Raw genomic sequence first — 22,025 nt, 5'->3', positions numbered from 1 at the left:
AATTAAAACTCAAGAACTTTCCCAAATCAGTCCCTTTTTACATGAGATATTGTAAGCATGGTTTTGGAATCCTTTATTGGCATGTTAACCTTAATCCCAAAAGCATATTTGCAGTATTTGGATCAGAATCAGTTTTTGACAGCATAAACTTTATATGCAGATTAGCAAACCTGTTCAAGACTGGAACTGCCTTTAATATGTAGAGACAAAACATTATTTGGGAAACAACATAATGTGGAACTGGAGTAATATTCAAGAGATGACATACCAAAGGCTTTCCATACATCCAAAACAATTCACTATATCACTGGGGAAAAAAGAAACACCTCTAAGATTAATTTTAAAAAAATTACTTGGGTGAGGCAAACTTATTTCTTTTATGCCTAATCCTGAAGCACCTTGGAGTAATTTATAGAAATTTTATAACAGTTCCACAGTATTATGCAAGTATATACCCTATGTAAAATTTTATATCTCTATCTAGATATACCTTAAAACAAGAAGAAAATCTCCAGAGGCACCAAAACTAGTCCATATAGAATGAAAAAGATTATTCCAAATGTTATCTCCACTTGGATTTAGGATCTTAAACTGGGCTGCATAAAGATGAGTCTTGCATTTGAAGTTTATAATCCAGAATGTAAAAATGGTTATATAATCACTTTCCTTAAAACATAACCTTTTCTACCCTATTTAATCTTCTTCTACCAAGGTACAGCCTCTTTATCTACAGTAGTTCAGCATGCAGAATTTTGATATGGAATAAACAGTTTCAAAGGTCCTTATACTTCAACACCAAATTTTGTGCACACTGCCTACTAGAAAAACAGATGAAGGAGGAAAGTAAGAGAAGATCTCTGGTAGAATTACACAAATAATATTAATGATAAAGAGAGACCAAAACCCAATGACAGTTAATATGTGAGTTCTTTGAAGTTGTGATCATGACTGATCAGTTGGGGTCCAAATTCCAAGGAGTGTTATGAGTACATCCTCCTACGTGTATTTCATGCAAAATACATGACTTTTTAAGTAGGGTGTGGAAGTATATGCCCCTTCCCAGCTGAGTGCTTAAAAATCACATCAGAGTGTCAAAACAAACAGAAAAGTGACAATTTTGAAAGGACTATGTCAAAATGTCAAAACGCATGGGCCTGTGAGGTTTCTTAATCTATAGAAGATGTTAGCAAACAAGCAACAAAGACTAAACTTTGAGTTTAGGAGCATCTTTCTTCTAGTACTAATTGAAGATACAATCTTGAATCTATGTGTAAGATGCCATCTGAGAAAGATCTTCCAGCTACTTGTACCAGAAGAAAACAACACTCCCTTTTGTGGAGTTATAGCAAAAATTCTACCAAGATGGACTACACTGGATCCCAGAAATGGAAGTAAAAGAAGGAAATAGGTTGCCTTCAATAATACTGAATCACTAAAAATAATAAACTCTAGTAAAATTTAACAAAAAGACGCTTCCAAAGAAAATGAAAAGAAAATATCCAGATAAGCCAAACAAGGAAAAATTCTCTTCCATTACTAAATGCTTCTAGAATTTCTGACTGCCTTTGTGGGAGTCATGAAGGCAAGTTATATGTGCTTGTCTGATAAGGCTCTTCCCAAAAAAATCCTTAGAATATTTTTGTGCTTTTTTTTAATAATTATCCTGAAAAATAAAAAAGGAGTAGTTTAGAGTGGGTAGATTAATTCTGTCAAAGCTCAACTACCACAATGTGTGAAAAACCTTATGGCACTAGCTAAGAATTACTACTTTCCAGTGGGAAAGACATGCTTAGTTTTCATTTCAATTTGAAAAAACCAGGCTTACATTCTCCTAAGGACTTCATCTAACCAGTATGTTTACAAAATGTTTCTGTTTCTCTGACCAAAAGGATACATAATTTATTGTAAATAATTACTGAAAATTTAAAAAACATGTAATTATATTGAATGTAAACAAGTATATAAGCAGATAAAACAGTTCTGTAATTGTTTTATTTGTAATATGCATTGTTTTGAGTATGAAAAGAAAACTTCATATCTTGCATTGCAGAGAAAATTAGCAAGGTTTGCGATTGGTTTAAATGGGAGGAGTATTCAACTCTTAATTTTTTTAAGTTCACTCTTGTTTTCCTTTTCATGTTTCTGTCAGAAATTCATATAAACCCACATAAAAAATAATTATATTTTTAGTACTATAAGGATTTTAATATATTATATTATATTTCTGGAAAACATTAACAGAAAAAAAAAAAGGCAACTTTTCTCATTATATTAAAATGGCATCATCATTCAAGAGAGTCTGCCAAGTTACACAATTAAAATTCATACCAGAAAGAAGCCTGGTACTTTTTCACAACCCTGATTAATTATCACAACCAGAAGTTTAGCGGAGTTTGAATCTTTAAATTGGAATGATTTTGTTCAAAATCATTACATGATCTTGCTGCATAAAAGCCTAGACATGATAACAGAATGAAAAACTACTTAAGGTAATGTGATACCTGTGGGAGAGAAGGAGCTAATTTAGGGTATAGTGACACTGTAGGTTACAGCATTTTCATAAGAGTCAGGAAACAAAACAATGGCACAGGTGAAACGCCCTCTGGGAAATTTTCCTATTAATCCTTTTCTTAGCCATCCCTGACAGAAAATTCAGTGGTCAGAGGTCCTGCCTCTGCTATTAGCAATGAGCTAACACAAAGAAATCTTACCTCAGACCAGTCCAGAGCAACCCACTGTGGAGGGCAGGACTGGTTGTTGCAGGGCTCTTTCTCAACAGGCCGGTGTGTTAAACAGTTGGCAGCATCCAGAGTCTCCTCCTCAGAAGGCCCAATCTTTCTGATGCAGAGAACTGTCCGTGAACGCATTCCTCCATCACAGGTCTTACTGCACTCTGACCAATCTCCTATAAACCATCTGGATAGAAAATGTTAGGAGGCTAGTTAAATACATTTCAGAAACAGAGTTGATAACTACACAAACCAAGAATGCAAACAGTTTAAATCACTAAACCAACGTAATTTTTAACAATACACACATTCATGGTGAAATAAAGTAGAAATTTATGGGTCTTTTTACTAAATATTTTAATTTATGCCTCACTGCAATAATATCTTCCAATAATAACACTATTTTGTATTTTTTGAGAGCAGCAATTTCCATCCTAGCCTATAGTAGTTAGAAAGGAGTGTTTGAGCCTGACAAAACTGAGGCTATTTATGTAGGTTTGTATTGGACTTGGCTGAAATAATTTCTGTGAAAGTGGTTTGCAACTGGAAATGTTTGGGAACTATTGCTGAAAGTTACACCACAACTTAAAAGCCAAGACGTTTGCCTCTTTAGTATCATTGCAATAAAATAATTTGATCTCAAAATTGGGCTTTTTGAGAGTTAATTCTCATTGGATTACGAGACATTTGTAAACTTTTCAATAAAAGGCTACACTGAAATGTAAAATATTCCCATTTTTAAACTGAAGCAAGCACTAGTAAGACATGAATTCATCTCATGAAAACAATCATCTCAACAAACTCCTTTAAAATTTAAAGAATTGCGCTATAGGTGGTAGAGGGAACTTCTGAGTGTTTCTGCATATGTAGTAGAAACCAAGAATGGTAAATAATATTAGATTGCTTTGTGCTGCTGCAGAGAATAAAGCGGCTATTAATCTGGCTGCAATGTTATATATTTCTACTTATGAATTGCTAATGCAGCTCAATCAAGTAGAAATATCTCTTCATATTGACGAGCACGTTTGGTCTTCAGTATTTAATATGTTGATTAGTTACTCGCCTGAGCAATCCTTGCAAAGGGTGAAGCTGAAGTCTAGTATGCTATCGAATGTTGCCAAAATGCCAAAAATGCCAGGCATGTAAGTCACTGTGGATGATCCTGGAGACATGCCTGGAGCTACCTCATAAGATGTCTTTTCTCAAGCTGCTGTCAAAAAAAAGTGCTGCTATCCTCTTTTGTGTTACATTATGTGTAATATATCCTAACATGAAACTAGATCGATGCAGAGACGGAAACAATTATCTCATGTTCTGTCATTACTTTCCCAGCAAGAGGAAGTTAATTTGTGATTCTTCATCAAAAAATCTTATGCCTTTACCACAATAGGGAGAATCTGAAGCTATTCACAGCTTTCAAGGGGCTGCAGAGTTAATTTTTAATTGATATTATAATTTGCTCAAGTGACTTTGCTCTCAGGTACCTTTAATCTTTATACTGCATGATAAGACAGCACTGTTCATAATTCATAGAAATATAAAAGCATTTTCTTGAAATCTGAAATGTAAGAGGTACGTATTGTAATAACAAACAAAGTATTGAAAACAAACATAGTCTTCTGCTGTTCAAAGACATTAAGTATAATGCAACTGGCATTTAGTTAGAAAGGGCATAATTTTCATTGCTTTTGGTAGGCACCAAGAGAAGAGTAGAGTTGTGCTAATTAAAAAGGGAAATACACAAAGTCTTACTGCATGATAAAACTTTCTGTCAAAACAGTCAAACTTCTTAGGATAACTATCTGCTATTTGAACAGCCTCCTACTAGACTACTTACAGCGTCAGGAATTGAGAACCTTTCCTTAGTTTGGCACTTAGTATTCTCTTTGGGGAAAACATCAGAATGGAGGCAGACGTGGGTTGAATTGCTCTGATATGTTGAAGTAGATGCTAATTAATACACTCTACCCATTTTCTGAATATTGATGTCTTGACTTTCACCATGTTAATCAATGTCCCTGTTGTACTGGTAGGGGAATCTGAAAGCTTCCCACTTTGTGGGCTGGGTTTTGTTAGTTTGTGGGGGTTCTTAAAGTAGTGTCAGTGAAAAAAAAAAAACAAAACAAAAAACCAAACCAAACAAAACAACAGAAAGACCCCTGAAATTACACTGGTTTGGAATAACTTTGTTAACATTACTTTTTAAAATGCTAATTTTCTAATAGTTAAGCCACACAAAGGAAGGGATTGGAATGTGTTTGGTAAAAAGGAACTGATCAAACATGACTGCTTTTCAAGTCCTTCTCTCAGGTGCACATAGTTGGGGCACTCAGAGCCATGCCAAACAGTGTTATCTATACAGAGGACAAATGCATACCCTTCCAGGATAAACATATATTTACACATAGACTGTGGGGACAATGATTTCAACCTAATTTAGACCTGTCTGACACAGTTTGCTCACACTCAAAGGTAACAGCAGTGCAATGGCTTTATGCCAGATGAGTGTGTTACATGACACAGGGGCATAAAGTGTAAGAGACACTGCTCTGCCATCCTGCAACCAGGCACCACGCCAGGGCAGCAGCTAATGATCTGTGAAGAGACTGATTTCAGTTGGAAGTTCATTGACTTGCTGTGATTTAATGCACAATAATCTTGTCTTATTCTTCACAGTGTCCTTCATGCTACAATTTAGTAGTTTCTAGAAGACATTTACAGGTGACCACAGTATTGCGCAGTTTCTGCATTTAATTAGCATTAATGATTTTCATATCCAGTTGGAATGCAGCTTCAGATTATCACCAAAGTCAAACGAACCAGAGCTTGGGAATCAAAAAGCTGTTGTATCTGTTCCCTCTTTTCCACAAGTTTTATTTGTGACGAAGCATAAGGAAAGCTGTTGTCACATGTTGATACTATTTTACAGTACAAAATATCACAACTGTTTCTAAACAGGTTTTTGTATTAAGATTAAGCTATGCTTTGTGTTCTAGTCAAACTTCATTTTTGATCAAATGAGCTGTGGGATTTTTAATTGTCAATACATAGCATACAGCTATCTTTAAAAATAAATCTAAATAGAATCTAAGCACCTAATCCTAAAGGCACACAGCATTACTCTTCAACACTGAATATGCTGGAGAAAAAGTTTGACAAAACTATTGCCGGGAAATGGTTTGGTCCTCTTAGAAGTCTCTGTATTTGCCACGTCTCATGTGAACTCTTTAACACAAATGTTAATATCACATACTTTAGAATATGGCAAATGTTTCAGATGCAGTATTAATAACTAGGGTAAAGTTAAGTCTCACCCCAAAATTTTTTTATCATTGTTGCCTTAAGAATGGTCTGCAGTTCTACTCTGTGCACTATTCACTACCTATGACACTCATATCCTAAGAAATTGTTTTGCTAGATTCTATTTACTTACAGCATTTTGTAGCTCAAACATCACTATTGTTCCACAGTCAAACAGAGATCCTCAAAGCATTTTCAGAGCTGATTTTAGAGGAACAAGAAACTAAAAACCAAACCCAAATACCCTTTCTGATAAGGCAGGGCATGAATACTAGATGAGAATCTTATTTGGTTAACAGGATTTATTATAGATTATGAAGACTTATCTTTCTATGCAAAACTGATGTCCATTTTAAGTGTTCAATGACTTACTCAGGTGGGCAAGGCTCAGTGTTGCAGGCTCTTTGGTTTTCTGGAGGTTTACTGTCAGGGTCACAGTAATTGTTTTGTACAATGGAGCTGTCATCCAGCCTTTTACACACCACCTCTTGTTTCTGGACACCTTGGGATGAAATGAGAGATCATTAATTAGTCATTCTTGCTCTTCTAATTTTTGAGTGTAATTATATTTCACCTATTGATTATTAATTCTACCATCCCACTTTATTTGGCCAAAGTCTACAGCAGTGAGAATTTAAATTGACTGAATGCCTCTAGCCACAATAATTTTTTCATTTTCCTTCAATTTTAGGCTATTCCACTCAAAGAGAAATTTAAGATTCTGTTCTTTTATTAAAAAAAAAAAAAGGAATATATTTATAGATTTACTAGAAGTTTGTTTTTATTTGTATATTGCACAAAATCCATTCTCTGTCTGCCATCCTCTCCTAGTAAAGACATTTAAATTTCCAAAGAAAATATCACGAAATAGGATGTGGTCACCACACTTCAATGCAGAATTATTGTTTATGTACTCTGGTTTAAAACAAACCAGCAATACTGGGAAACAGTGTTGCATCTTCATATATTATCCTACAACTTTCAAAAAAAAATTCTACTTATTATTTATTTTATTATTTTTTCAATAAAATAATACAACAATAATTCATTCTGAAAGAGGCAGTTTGTCTCTGTGAACACTCATTTTGCCTGGCACTTTCAGTTCCTCTTTCATAGTTAACCATCAACAGGGTAATTTGGAATTGATCATTATTGCCAAAACATGGTATATCACTGCCAAGGCAACATTATAAGGTAGCTTATTAAGTATGTTTTCTGAGGTTTTTTTTTTTTAAAGCAGTAAAGAATCACTGATATGATGACAGTATATTGTTGCAATACACACTGCCTTCCTCCTCTCTTAAAAACATGCTGTAAGATGGTTATTAGAATTTTAAAAATGTGTATTTGCAATCCACATTCAGTTTTCATTGAACATGCATAGTTATAAAACTGAAATAACAGCATTATTTGTACTTTAAAGCTTCAAAAAGTCTTGTACCTTTCTTCAAAAGATAAACAATTATTTAACTTATTCCAAAATGTGAAATGAATAAAATTAAATGGAGATTAAAACCTCCTGGCTTCAAATATCTGCTAACTTTACAGCCATCTCTTCATTTTAAGACATTCATAGGATCATAGAATGACTTGGTTGCAAAAGACCTTAAAGATCACAGAGTTCCAAAACCCAGGCTGTGGGTAGGGACCCTTCCACATGACCAGGTTGCTCAAAGACCCATCCAGCATGGCCTTGAACACTACCAGGACTGGGGCATCCACCTCACTGGACAACTTGTTCTGTGCCTCACCAATCTCACAGTAAAGAATTTCCTAATAGCTAATCTAAACCTGCTTTCTTTCCATTTGAAGCCATTCCCACTTGTCCTGTCACTAAATGCTCTTTTAGAAGTCCCTCTCCATCTTTTTTGTAGGCTCAATTTGGATGCCCGCAATTAGGTCACATCTAAGCTGTCTCTTTTTCAGGCTCAGCAAAACCAATTCTCTAAACCTTCCCTTGCAGGAGGAAATAATATTCTCCTTTGGCTCTTGAAAAATAAGTGAAAATCTAAATATATGAGAAGCTGTGACAAGATTCACCTTGAATACTAGAATCAATGCAGAAACTGCCAACAGAAGACAATAATTCAAGTCAGACCTGACAGCCTAAGTAGGAATATTTCTAGCAATTTTCTGCTCAAATTTCATGACAGTAAGAAATAGTATTTAACAGGCCTAGATGAACAGCAATGTCGGTAATGTGGCACTGCTCGCTGATATACAATTCATGTTGAGTTCTGACTCATCATTTATCCCTTCTATCACAAGTTGCCTTAATTCTCTTGGGTGACAAGGCTGAATGCGGACTTCAAAATGATATTTTCCTCAAATATATTTGGTTCAAAATAATTTATACACACTTCAGAATAAAGCATTGTAATAATGCATGCCATTCTCACAAATGTACTTATTGGATAGCATTGATATTAATGTTATATTTTTACTGTGTTTCCTACTGGCATCAGACACATTTCCTTCTCAAATTTGGCTAAAAATTGGCACTCTTAACAAATACATTTTTAAGGAATTTTGTAATAAGAAAATACTCTAAACTTCTATGATTGCAAAGTATCACTCAGCTTTAAAAATAAATTTTGCATGTTATTAACAGAACATTATTCAGGTAGCATATCACCTGTAAGAGAGTACTCACCCTATTCACTTACAGTGAAGAATCTTTAATTGATGCCAGGAGATACATTAAGTCATTTTTTAAAAGTTCTGCAGCATCTTGTCACACAGTATATAAAAGTTACATCACTGCTGTCTAATTTTAATACTATTTATTAAAAATCTCAGATAAAAAACACAGATAATAACTTTTAAGACAAGAAAAATAAATGGAAAATCTAGAAGTGCTGGTTTTATCCAGACAATAGATACAACTTGGTTATGCCCCATACTGAAGAATTATTTTTAAATTATGAACTCTTCCCTGAGTATTTGGTCTCTTTTAAAGATAATCTAAAAAGCACAGATAAATATGTTCATTTAAATACTGGGGGGAATAATTACAAGCAGTTAGACAGAAACATTCTACTTTCAAATCTACAGATTTTTAGTTTATAATAAAAAATATAAAATGTCCTCATGACTGGTCAATGCAATCCTAAAAACAAAACTCCAGTGGTTTAGTGACCATGATCTCCTGAGAACTGAGATGCTTTGCAGATTTCAATTCACAAATAGTCTGCATGACTTTCAGCAGCCAAATTTTAAATTACATGGAGCACATTTTATTCTTGAATTAAAATTGCAGGCATGTAAATGCTGTATCTATTTTTAAAAGCAATACCAAAAATTGTGGCTTCTGATTGCAACAGTTAATTATAAAGATGCCAGTACCAATACATAGCGAAACTTGCATCTCTAAAACTAGTGCATGCTGGTTAACCCAGACATACTTTCTGAGCTCACTCATCAGATCATAAGATGTTCGTCTCAGAGCCAAACTTATATTTTCTTTTATGAGGAAAAGTATGTTTTATTTGCCTAAAGACAGTTTCATAATTCATCTGCGGGCATGACAGAAAAACATAGTAGGCATCACTCTAGATAGGTTATGAGCAGCAAAGAAAACTGAACAGCAATCAATTTACTTATGACAGTAATAGCATGCTATTTTATAAAAACCTATGAATATCTGAGATATTTAATCTGTCTGAAGATGAAGTCTAATAGAATGAATGAAATCCAAACCAATTCTTAGGACTACTGACAAATTCCAGATAATGAATGTTGTCATTTGTTGCCATAATTAAACATGAAAGGAATTAAAAGGGAGTGGGCAGCTGAGTTATTTTTAAATGCATAAAATATAAAAAACATAAAGAAATACTTAGTTCCCTTGCTGGATTTTTTAAAACAATACCACCAGAAGTTCACTGCCTTATTAAGAAGACTTGTGGATCTGAAAAGAGTAATGCACTTTCTCTTCGGAAATTACAAGACATAAGGAAGGACATGTCTGAGAGTTAATAAACTATAATTCTGTGATCTACAAGTGATATAACTGCCCTTTCCTTTCGTTTTCCAGAATTTTCATTATATTGTTTCAGTTCCTATTTCTACATATCTTATCTTTCACTTTCTCCGTGTTTCTCATTAAATAATATTCAGATCCTTAAAGAAAATCTTCAGGGTTTTTTTTTCTGATTTCCCTGTGTTCTTTCCCACTCCTCTCTCTATAGATAACTTAGCATTGTTACTGCACATTGCAGTATTCTCTAGCATTGCTTTCATATTGTCTCGTCCAAGTCTGCCACTGGCTATAATAACAAACTTTTCTTCTGAAAACCCTTACCTCAGAATAGAAGAGTTTTTACTGTACTTGAAGGAAAAAGGGGAATTAATATGAAGGATACATGTAGATCAGCTTTACATTATGATGTAATGTGTGTATGTGTGTGTGTGTATATATATATATATATATATATATATATATATATATATATATATATATATATATAAAATGCATATTGTATATATCCTTTTTTCCCAGAAAAAAAAGAACTAGCTGAGACACTATAAATTTATATTGTTAAGGAAAATTTTTCAATACAGAAAATACAGATTCTAGTGTACAAAAACAAGAGCTGCAATTCTGGATCCCCAAGCCTAAGAAAAATACTGATACTAAAAATCAGTGAGATTATATTCTCATCCTATATATGACCATAGGAATCCCACATAAATAAGACTTGTCTGCCATCAGACATGCCTTTTTTTAACTATCTGGTAAATCTGAAGATCCTCTTTTAAGGAAAAAAAAAGAAAATCTCAAAATAGATCTTAGACTTTGAAGATTTGGTTCCTTCTTGATTCCCTGTACAATGAGCATCAAGGTCAGTGAGAGAAAAACTATGTGTACCTTTCTCCTTTAACACTGCAAGTGACACTACAAAATACATAGTTTACAAATCTCTCATAAAATAGGTCAGGTTGGAAGGGACCACAGCGTGTCATCTGGCTCAAATTCCCTGCTCAAGTAGAGTCATCATAGAGCACATGGCACAGGACTGTGTCCAGAGACTTCTTGAATATCTTAAATGAGGGAGAATCTACAACCTCTCTGGGCAACCTGTTGCAGTGCATGGTCACCTGCACTTCCTCATGTCCAGGCAGAACTTCCTGGGCATCAGTTTATGCCTCTTGTTCCATTGATTGGTACCACTGAGAAGAGCCCGGATCCATCCTTTTGTCAGCATCCTCCAGGAGCTCCATGTCTTGGTTGTCCTGAGGAGCCCAGAACTGGGCACAGCACTCCAGGTGAGGCCTCAGCAGGGCTGAGCACAGAGGCAGGATCACCTCCCTCTACCTGCTGGCAATGCTCTTCCTAATGCCCCCAGGGTACCACTGGCCTCCTTGGCCATCAGGACATGCTGCTGGCTCATGGAAAGCTTCTTATCCACCAGGACCCCCAGGTCCTTCTCCACAGAGCTGCTCCCCACAGGTCAGCCCCGGCCTGTGCTGGTGCCTGGGGCTGTTCCTCCCCAGGTGCAGGGCCCTGCACTGGCCCTTGCTGAATTTCAGATGGTTCTTCTTTGTCCATCTCTCCAACCTGCTGAGGTCCTTTTGAAGGGCTGCATGGCACTCTGGGGTGTCGGCCACTGCTCCCAGCTCTGTGCCCTCAATGAACTTGCTGAGGAGGCATCTGCCCTTCAAGCTGTAGATGAATTAGCTAAATAAAACTGGTCCCAGTAATGAACCTTGGGTGACACCACCAGTGCCAGGCCTCTAACTAGACCCTCTGCCACTGATTATGACCCTCATCAGCTGTTCATCAAATCCACACCTTCTGATTTTGCCTATGTGAAAGGGTATTGAAAGCCTTGCTGAAGCAGACAACACCCACTGCTGTCACCTCATCCATTGTGGAAGGCAATCAAACACATGATCACCTTTAGTGGACTCATGCTGACTACTTCTGATCACCTTCTTGATTTCCATATGGACAGAGATGGCCTCCAGGATGAGGTGCTCTATCACCTTCACAGGGATTCTGGCCCATTGTTCCCTGGGTCCTATTTCTTGCCCATTTTGAAAAATGGGGTGACATTTCCTTTCTTTCAGCCCTCAGCATCTCTCCTGATCTTCATGATATTTCAAAGATGATCATGAGCAGCCTTGTTACGGTGTGCACCAGCTCTCTCATCTCTCATGGATCCATTCCATCAGGGCCCATGGACTTGAGTAGGTCTGTCTAGTTGCTTCAGACTAAATCCTCCTTCCCTAAGAAAGTGTCTTCCTCCCAACATTCCTTCACCCTGGTCTCCTCAGTCAGGGATCTCTGAGGCCTGGTCTTGCCAGTGAAGACTGATGCAAAGGCATTCAGGAACTCTGCCTTCTCATCTTCCCCTTCTACCAGAGTCCTGTCTACATTTAATATAAAGCCCATATTATCTTTTTTATTTTCTTTTGTTATTGATGTATTTGAAAATACCCTTTTTATTATGCTTGACATCCTTAGCCAAGTTTAAGTCTAGCTGGGTACTGGCCTTTGTAGTCTCATTTGCATTTACCCTGACCACCTCTCTATAGTCATTCCAGGTGGCCGGACCCTGCTTCCATCTCCTGTGTATTTCCTGCTTATACTTGAGTAATGACAGTAGCCTTCATTCATCCATCCACAGGCATCTCTTTCCCAATGGCCCAATTCTCTTTCATTAGCCCAATTTCTTTCTCATTGTGATGCACTGTTCCCGAGTCTGGAGTGAGTAGATCCTTGAATATCAATCCACCCTTCTGGACCCCTATTTTCCACCTGTTCCCATGGGATTCTTCCAAAAAGATCCCTAATGAGGTTAGTGTTAGCTCTCCTGAAAACCATGGTTATAATCTTTCTTGCTGTCCCACTACCTCTTACTTCAATACAAAATTCTACAAACTCATGGTCACTACAGCCAAGGCTGCCTCTCATACAAGACTTTATTCCACTTTTTAGAGGCAATCTAAACATGTAACTGTTTCTTTCATGAGCTCTAACTTACCTCCTAGATTATTCTATTGAGAATACAAGGGGACAGCAGGTATAATGTCTACTGTAAAGAGCCCATTGATTTCAGGTGTCTGGGTGAGTTTTCATATGAGATGATGGAATTCCTTGAATGCTTCAGAGGTCAGAAATTCCAGAGAGCTATACATACAATAATGAACTCATAATAAGCAAGTAAGAGTGTAATATATGCTTTGAGTTTCTCAATACCATGAGAGAGGAGGCAGGAATGGAATGCAGAGATCTGGCATTGTATTAAACTGTCATAAACAGGAAACCCTTCTTCTCCTTCCTATGATTCCACTTACTAAAGTCAAGACAGGCTCTAGAAGAGGGGTCCTGTTTCAAAAGTTAAAGCATATTTTATTCTTCTGAGGTGACTATTCAACACAGCCAAGATGAACATAATATAGAAGTCCAGTGGAAAAGACAGCATGTTACTATTCAGTCAAAGGTCGTAGGTTTCTCCCAGCTTGCTCTTAGCTTGTTCCTTGATTCCTGACTGCTCTAGTCACCAAGATAAGGCATACTAGCAGGTCTAGGAAGAGCTGAATGCAATGGATTGCTCTTAAAACACTATGAAGAAGAAAAAATCAGACACTTCTGCAATATATAACATACTCCAAAACTATTTAAACTTTGCACTGCCACAATGTCTTTATGCTCTGCTTCATGACATTCAACACATATGCTCAAATTCACTTTGGTTACTACATCAAGTAATACCCATGTTTTAAGAGTCACCAAGCAATTAAGACATGCTTAAGTCATTAAGCAATGCAAATCCAGATAAACTGATTAAGAAAGAGCTAGACTTAAGCAGTGCACAGTGAACATAAGGCAGCCTGTTAATACGATCCCTGGTCAAGTCTCTGCTTAATGGAATATTTACATTAGCTAAATTTTCTAGTTAAAGTCTGTCTCTTCAACCTTTGTCTCCTTTTTCTTTTTCCTGACTCAGCTCCTCTTTATAATTGTGTCTTCTTTTGGCATATGGTGAAATGCATTTCATAACCTGACAGAAATAGCAGGAGCAGGTTCTCTCATGGAGAAAGCAGACACATGTTTAAACATGAATTATAGCTACAATGAAATATATGTTTATGAGTAGAGTTCTCTGTGAAAATAAATGACCACAATATATCCTTTTATTAAAATGAAAGAGAGGAGAGAAAATGCCTGATTCGCCCACCATAAGTTACCAAAGAAAATCTCTCCACCACCAGCTCTGAGTTTAAATTAACAAATATATGCCACTTTAAGAGATTCACAAATCTTCCCTTGAAATCTAATTAATTACATCCTAATTTTTCAATCTCAATAAGTGTCTGCTCCTTCAGAGCCAATTATTTTTTCCACTGTATTTTGTCAAATGTGTGAAATGACAATGACCTTCATGACAGGATATTTATGGCTAAAATCTTGTCTCTACCTAAATCAATGGGAGTTTTCCCAGGACTTCAGAAAGATCATTAGCACATTACCATCGTAAAAAATAGGATGTGACAATACCTTTAAGGTTCTGATAATTGGAACTTACTTTCTCTATAAGCTAGGCACTACTCTTCTTTATACTTCTCCTTTAATTTATTTTTTTCACTGCCACACTTACCGTTACTAAAATTGTATTAAAAAATCAATCTGTCACCCAGTAATCCAATAAATGAATAATAAAAATATCTGAGAAAGTTGGCATACTTTATTTTGTTTCAAGACTTTCTCTAGTGGCACAGAAAATAATTTATGATATTCTTTGTGTATTATGTATGGCTAGGCTGTATTTAAACTGCATAAAACTAGTAAAAGCCAAAGCAGCTTCCAGCAGAAAGGTGAGGCATGATGAATACCTCCCAAGGACAGAAAAAAACAAGGAAGCAACAAGTATTTGGTCCAAAGGTTCTTTAAAAAAATATGGTGTCTTCTTCTTGCTAAGGGCTGTCCATGATGCTGTAGAAACTGAAATTCTGAGATGCATTTAAAGCACTCTCCCATATCTTCTGGAACAGAGGTGTGTTGGGGAGATGATTCATTCAGTCTCCAGAGAGAAGAAAGGTACTGTTCACACAGCACTTCTACTCACCAGTTCTTGCAGCAGCAATGGTGTTGGCTTTGAAGGAAGCCAACTGTCCTGCTCTCCCAGCCAGAGGTAAAGAATTGCATTGGTGGCCACTAGAGGGAGGATTAGGAATATAGTAAGTTGTCGGCAAAAGCCACCCATGATGAACCACATGGGACAACCTACAAATCCCCCACTGCTGCCCAAGGGCAACAATTCTCAGATACTGCTACGGGCTGGCAAGTAAAATCCTATTGTTATCTTCTACAGAGGAGCTGCCAGTGTGCATCCTAAGCTTTGGTGGCTGGAGGATAGGAGGGCTGACTAGGATTGTGTGAAGGACACTGACAAACACACAAAGACACACCTCTTTATTTACAGATGCCTATTTTGCCTTCTCACTTTTAATCTCCTTACTTAAAACTTCTGACGTCCTTTATCAACAAAGCTTCTGGGAAAAACACACATACCATGTTCAAGAGAGTCTCAGAAGTATCAGCAGAGAAAGACACTGTGCCAAGACATGCTGTATTTAACAAAAAGAGCTTAACATATTAAAGGTACTTGAAAATGACAAAATCCGCTGTCATTAAAATATCTGTGATTAAAAGATCTGAGGCATACCTGAAAGAAATGTTTTCAATTAGTCACCTAGATAATTATACAGTGAAGTGTATCTTGCAATTCAGTTCATCCTGTAGCTTGACTGACTAGTGTCTTACCTCCTGCACAAGTGGCAGAACATTCTGACCAAGGCAGATGATTCCATGCAAAGCCAACCTCATTGTCTCCACTGCCAGTGCGAGAGATCGGAACATTGAATTTATATTTTATCCCCAAATTCTGTTCCTGCAGCAGAATCTGTAGTTGAAAACAACTGGTTATACCATTAAAGGAGGTAAGCAGAGGGCAAACACAGTGACATTTATTATAGGAATGTGTTATGTTCTGCTGAACGGGAAGAAAGTAATAAAGGAAGTCATGGTAGTTCTTTTTAGATATTCCCCAAAAGAATCTGTATCAGCTTTTAAAACATTTACAAAAGAAAAATATTATTGTCCTAGGTGAGGTTTATCTGTTTTTTTTCTCCCTTAACATAACTTTATTATTTCTGTCAGTTTCTCATTCCTGACAAAATTTCATAATTCTGCTAGTTTCATAAATTTTATAAATTTTGCTAGTTTTCGTAAAGTTAATGTCTTCATGGAAATTAACTTAAGAGCTGAATAATTATGGGAGGTCAAAATTGGAAAAGCATACTACTGTAGAAACATGCAGCAGTTCTAACTGAAGTCTTGTAAGGAGTACAGTCCACATAGTCTTGAAACTATTCTCTTCCCTTGTTAGCATTTCTAGTGACTACAGTACAGTACATTACTTCTAGTAACAATAGTAACACCAACAGACTGTTGCTGAGGCTATTGTTTTCCCCTAATGCAACAGCCAACAGCTTAAGGTGTGATAGGTGGAATCACACCAGTGATCCCTTTAAAAAAATAACAAAACTCTCACTGCAGGCAACATAGGCAAAAGTGCATCACCATGAGTTTTTGCCTAGCTTCACTCTTGAACTGCACTTCTACAGATTACCTGCTCAATGCTAGCCTTCAACTCTCAATCAAACTTTTTTTTTCATTGCAAAGAGCACAAAATCAAGTTGGATGCAGCAATCAGACCCACCCTTGAGCTTTTCATGCATTTCCACTTTCTCTTACATTTTGCAGAGGAACATCTGCCTATCTCCACATGGCAAAAGAGCAGAGAACTTTCAGAAAGAAAGTCAGTGACACAGACTCAATGAAAGAAGGCACTATAATTGTGTAACTTATTCTGTATGGACTGTCTAGCTTATGCACAGCTACAGAAGAAAAAAAGATTATTCAAGTGTTTGAAAATGCTGCCTAAAATGTGGGTATCCATGTAACAATTATTCTCTAAAAAATTATCCTATCTCGCTCAAGCAATCGCCTAACTGCAAATTTGGCAGCTGACAGAATACACTGGGAAAATATCAACTTGTTCTCATACACCTCCTCAACAAAGTAGTGAAACAGCAGGCTCACCATAGCCTGCTGTCAGAGATGGCATCAGGATCCTGGTCATATCTTCTGTTACATTCTCATACTCAATATAATCTTTTGAGAGCAATGTATGTCATAGTGACATGCTTTAACATGGGTCATACCATTACACTCATTCCGTGGTAAGGCATAAAATGGTCACACTCAGGCCAGGCTTAAAACTACAGAAATGCACAGAACTGTCAGGGACTGTGAAGTGTCAGCAGTATGCACAGAAATGATACATTGCCCATCAATTTTCACTACAATTACCGTGAACCACATTTAAAGAGATGTGGTTTATTTTCTGTGAGTTTTCCTGGTGCTCTTCTGACTTTATCCCCATTTCATCACAATGTTTGCCAGTTTTGAAATGTAAGAAACCTGTGTTAAAACACTCACACAAAGTCCCAGCTAAACAAGTTGTATACTGTTGGTAAACTCAACCTATTTTAATTTCATTCATGGCATTGTCCTTTCTCAGAACGCAAATACATATTACAAATTTCAGAAATGTATTTATTGTAATTTTACCATGACTATGAGGTTTTCTGAAGTAGGGCCTAGTGCTTCCAAAGATTCTGGTTCATCTGTTGGCCTCTTGTAATGGAAAGCTGTTCCAGCAACATCAAACTTTCTTGGCCAGTCAATAGTCCAGGCACCATTAATATAGTAGTCATCCTCTTCCGATTTTAAAGCTTAAAAAAAAATACAAGCCACCTAAAAATTGGAAGCAGCATTTATAATGGAGAAGCCATTGTAAATTAATCTACTAATCTGCTAGAAGTACGTGAGCTTCATCTCTATAGCACTGTTTTTCAAGCTATAAAAAGCTTTTCCTTTAGCCATGGTGAAAATATCCCTTATGTAAATTAACCATTTTGCCTCTGCAATAATCTTAAATGTGGAGATTATTTTGCAGGTTTCAACATGCAGATGCTGCATGAAATGAACCTCATGCAACTTGAACTATGACATGAGAAACATGCACATCTGAAATGCATAATCTATTATCAACCTCATCTTTACATTAAGAGGCTGGGGCATGGAATAGGTATCACAGACAATGTGCAGAGGGAAAAAAACGAAGGAACATTGAGTCTGACATATGTTACCAGTCAGCTGTTGTTTTGTTGCCTATGTCCACTAGGTTTTTTTTGCCTTATTAAAGCACAAGATATTTATACTAGAAACTGAAATATTAGCTACTTAATCTGATAAAATATTTTATCCTTCTAAATTTACAGCCTTGAAACATGAAAGTACTGTAGACAAAATAGAAATTTCATAGCTAATCTACCATTAGAATGGGCAAGCACATCTTATTCAGGGATTTGAATTTGATATTTTTTTTATAATACTACATTAAGTTCCTAAATATGAAATTGACATGTTATCTTAAAGTGAATATTCAGGAAATTAAACATTGACTTCTTGATTTAAGGTGAAGATTACCAAGTTTTACATATTTTATTTTTTAATTTATTTTAAATAGATCATGTTTTTAAAGGAAAAATGATGGTTGGAGCCCCATAGTCAAAGAGCATGTAATTTTTCATTGAGACAAATAACTGATTTTACTGGATAGGGGAAAACTTCACATCATAATGCAAAGGAGTAAGACAACTTCAGTTATCTGACATTTTACTCTCAACTACATTTGTGTGGACAGTTGGTTTACCTTAACCAGTTAGGGAAAATGCCTCAGTGATGCTTAAGTTGTCTAAAACAGATCAGAGAGCATTCATGTGAGCAGGAGATAGTGAGAGAGGCAGTACTGTTCACTGGTGACAATGACATTCAGCAGAAATTAGTAACCATTTGCATTAGCATCATAAGGTCTCAAAATTAACATAGGTATGCTATATATGCTTAAACTAATATACATTCAGAAGCAAAGCAGTTAATTTTTTACCTGCCTGTCAAAGAAAAATGCATTTTCATTCTCTAAGTACATTTACCTAATGTCAATTATGCACAGGTGAAGGCCACAGTTGTGAACAGCAGTCCAATTATTACTTGACAATAGTTATGCAGTGGCATAATGCTAGTAGTATATGAGACAGAAAGAACAATTTCATGATCCTAATCAAATAATTTATGAGGACCTAAAATGCAGGAAGCCCACAGAAAATTAGCATAAGAGGAATATAAAGCCAGCTGTCACCCTGGATCAAGCCATTTAACAGAAGATAACAGCAGTACTAAATATGCAGTTTTTTCTGCAGCTCTGAACACAGACAGTTTTGTTGTTGCTCGGTTATCTGTTGGAGAAATCAGTTAAAATACTGTAGTATTTGTGCAGCTTCAGAAATGGGCTTTTGACCAATTTTGTCACATAACTAGGAGCGATACTGGTGAAAAAATGATCAGCCAGATCAAGGTAAGAGAGGACAGGGACTAGCTGAGCTAATTGAATTGTCTAACTGCACTCCAAACTTGAGGTCATGGATTTCAAAGGAACTCCTTTTAAGTTTAAGGAACTCCAGTTTAAGGAACTATGGGATGTTTGCTATGAGTTAGTTTGAAAGTCTTAGTTTGAATACAGGAGCCAGTGTGACAACTACAGAGGAAGAGAGGTTTAGTTTTTTGGCACGTTAGAATCATATATAAAGAATGCCCTTACCAATATAGTTTTTTGACATTGCCACTTCTCTTATTTCAATGTGCACAGAACCTCTTGGAATTTGAATCACTTCCATATATCCTGTAAGACAAAGATAAATTTTATTTAGGAAGGAAAATGCTCTAAACTTTGTACAAAAATTTTTAACTGATAGCAAGAACTTAAGTATTCAGGATACTTAAGTATTTTTTTAAGTGTTAATAAAGTATTTTCAACAGTGTATCTTAGGTAATTAAGACATTTAGAAATGTCTTCAGGAACACAGGATAATTCAAGTGTTAGAGGACTTCAGTCAATCATTTAGTCCAACTTCCTGCTACAAGCAGAAACAGCTAAGAGATCAGATTGAGTTACTCAGAGCTTTATCCTGCTGGGTCATAAACTCTGAAGACAGAAACTGTACAACATTTCTAGGAAATCTGATCCACTGCTAGACTGTCCTCCTGAAGAAACAGCTTTTTCTTCTCTTTGGTTAGTCACCTTCCTTCTACCAGTTTAAAGCTCCCACCATGTACCCACCAGTGCAGAGCCTGGCTTTGTTTTCTTCATGACCTCCTCATGGAGGGCTCATACCAGATCTCCATAAACTAGAGAATTCTCCTGGTGGAGCAAGCTGGCCTTCTCGCAACCTGCCCTCACAGAAGGTCAAGCATTCCAGACCCCCACAATCTTGCTGATCCCCCCCTGGACAGAACTAACTGCAGCGCTTCACTCCTTTTCCTGAATTCTGGAGTCCAAAATCTGGTAATACTAAGACTACAAGATTAATATTTTCTGAGCTAAGTTTTAAAATAGTAGCCTATATATATTTCCTGAATTCTTAATATTACGAACTTCTGAGATTTTTCTGTATTCTTGCTATTCTAAAATTTCACGCATGACTATCAGATTCTACCATACACTGTAAAATAATACACAACAGTACTCTTAATATACCACCATAACTAAATAATTACAAAAAACTTCACCAACAGACCTATGCATTCAGTAATTAAACACGTTGTATTCAGGATAAATCCTAACTAATACACAAAACAATAGGAAAACAGTCAAAGTGAATGTCCAGCAGCACTGCCACACTGGGAAAGAAGGCAGCATTGGTATTTGCTCTAGAGTGATGTAAAGCATTGTGCGACAGAATGGACACACATGTACATACCTCCTCTGGGCAATGAACCATTGAAGAAACCTTCAATGGCTTCACACGTACTCCCATCTCCTCCACAAACACGGCATCTATCTTCCTTAGCATCAGACCCCAAAATATTATCACAACCTACATGCTGAGAACAGAGAAGAAGAAATATTTTTACAGGATGATGGTTAGGCACCATAATTTCTAAACTTTCTTTGAAGTGTTTCTCTCAAGTTTGAGATACTCAGTTCTTATTTTTATCTACCCTATTGTTGATAACCAGTACTTTAAATGGGTTTTCACTTGACAATGAAAGGAGATAAAAAAAGAGAAGAAGTTGCATTTTGCATTTCAGGTTGTTATCAAATCTTGATTAATAAGAACCTTGCAATTCTACTGTGACTTCTAGGAAGGGTTTTCACAGTGTTTTGCATATTATATAATTATTATACTTATCAATAAATGATTACTGATGTTGTTATTTGATATTGCAACAGCTTTGTGCCATCTATATTGCTTTTTAGAGGTCAAGATTTGCTGTGTGATCCTTAAATATTTAGACAGCGTAAGTCATACACCATATTTCCACATGCTGCAGGGGAAACTTGCAATTTGTATAGGTATGAATGTAAAGTGTAAATGACTTCACAGTAAGAATAAATGCAGAATGAAACACAGCAAAAAGCTGAATTGCATGCTCTATTAGATGAAAAAAAACTAAATACAGGACTTTTGGGAAAAAAGTTAGGATGAAACAAGTAGGTTGCAAACAGAATAGAGACTGCAGCTTGCCAATATTTTTCGAGGAGTCATACAAAGAAGCAGATAGCTACTTAACTATCTAGGTGTCTTTGTTTCCTGTCTAGCACTATTATTTGTCATCTTGTAAACAGCTAATATACACATTATAAGAAAAGTTAAAATACATTCAATAACTGACAAAATATTATTAATTTAACTCTTTACATTTTGACTTACTGATTCACTAAGATAACAGACACCAAACTTTCTTCACAGTTCATTCTAAACTTGAGATTCTTGTTATTGGTTTACTAAAACATAGTAAAACTTTTGATCTCACTACGTCATTAAATAAACATACATCTTCCCTCCATTTAGCAAAGC

At 36.2% G+C, this 22,025-nt stretch overlaps 1 protein-coding gene across 1 annotated transcript in view; it reads right to left on the bottom strand.

The window, feature by feature from the left end:
- Positions 1 to 22,025, bottom strand: part of ADAMTS6 (ADAM metallopeptidase with thrombospondin type 1 motif 6) — a 144,634-nt gene that overhangs the window by 11,102 nt on the left and 111,507 nt on the right. Inside the window, exons 17-22 of the mRNA XM_059836546.1 lie at positions 20,925 to 21,048; positions 19,766 to 19,846; positions 17,674 to 17,837; positions 15,802 to 15,940; positions 6,402 to 6,531; positions 2,712 to 2,916 (exon numbers count right to left, since the gene is read on the bottom strand). Coding sequence (XP_059692529.1) covers positions 2,712 to 2,916; positions 6,402 to 6,531; positions 15,802 to 15,940; positions 17,674 to 17,837; positions 19,766 to 19,846; positions 20,925 to 21,048 — 843 coding nt within the window. The remainder of the gene's footprint in view (positions 1 to 2,711; positions 2,917 to 6,401; positions 6,532 to 15,801; positions 15,941 to 17,673; positions 17,838 to 19,765; positions 19,847 to 20,924; positions 21,049 to 22,025) is intronic.

The sequence above is a fragment of the Haemorhous mexicanus genome, chromosome Z (genome assembly GCF_027477595.1).
Source record: "Haemorhous mexicanus isolate bHaeMex1 chromosome Z, bHaeMex1.pri, whole genome shotgun sequence".
Taxonomy (NCBI): Eukaryota; Metazoa; Chordata; class Aves; order Passeriformes; family Fringillidae; genus Haemorhous; species Haemorhous mexicanus.
Note: the sequence above shows the minus strand (reverse complement) of the source record. Positions and strands in the feature narration are given on the sequence as shown.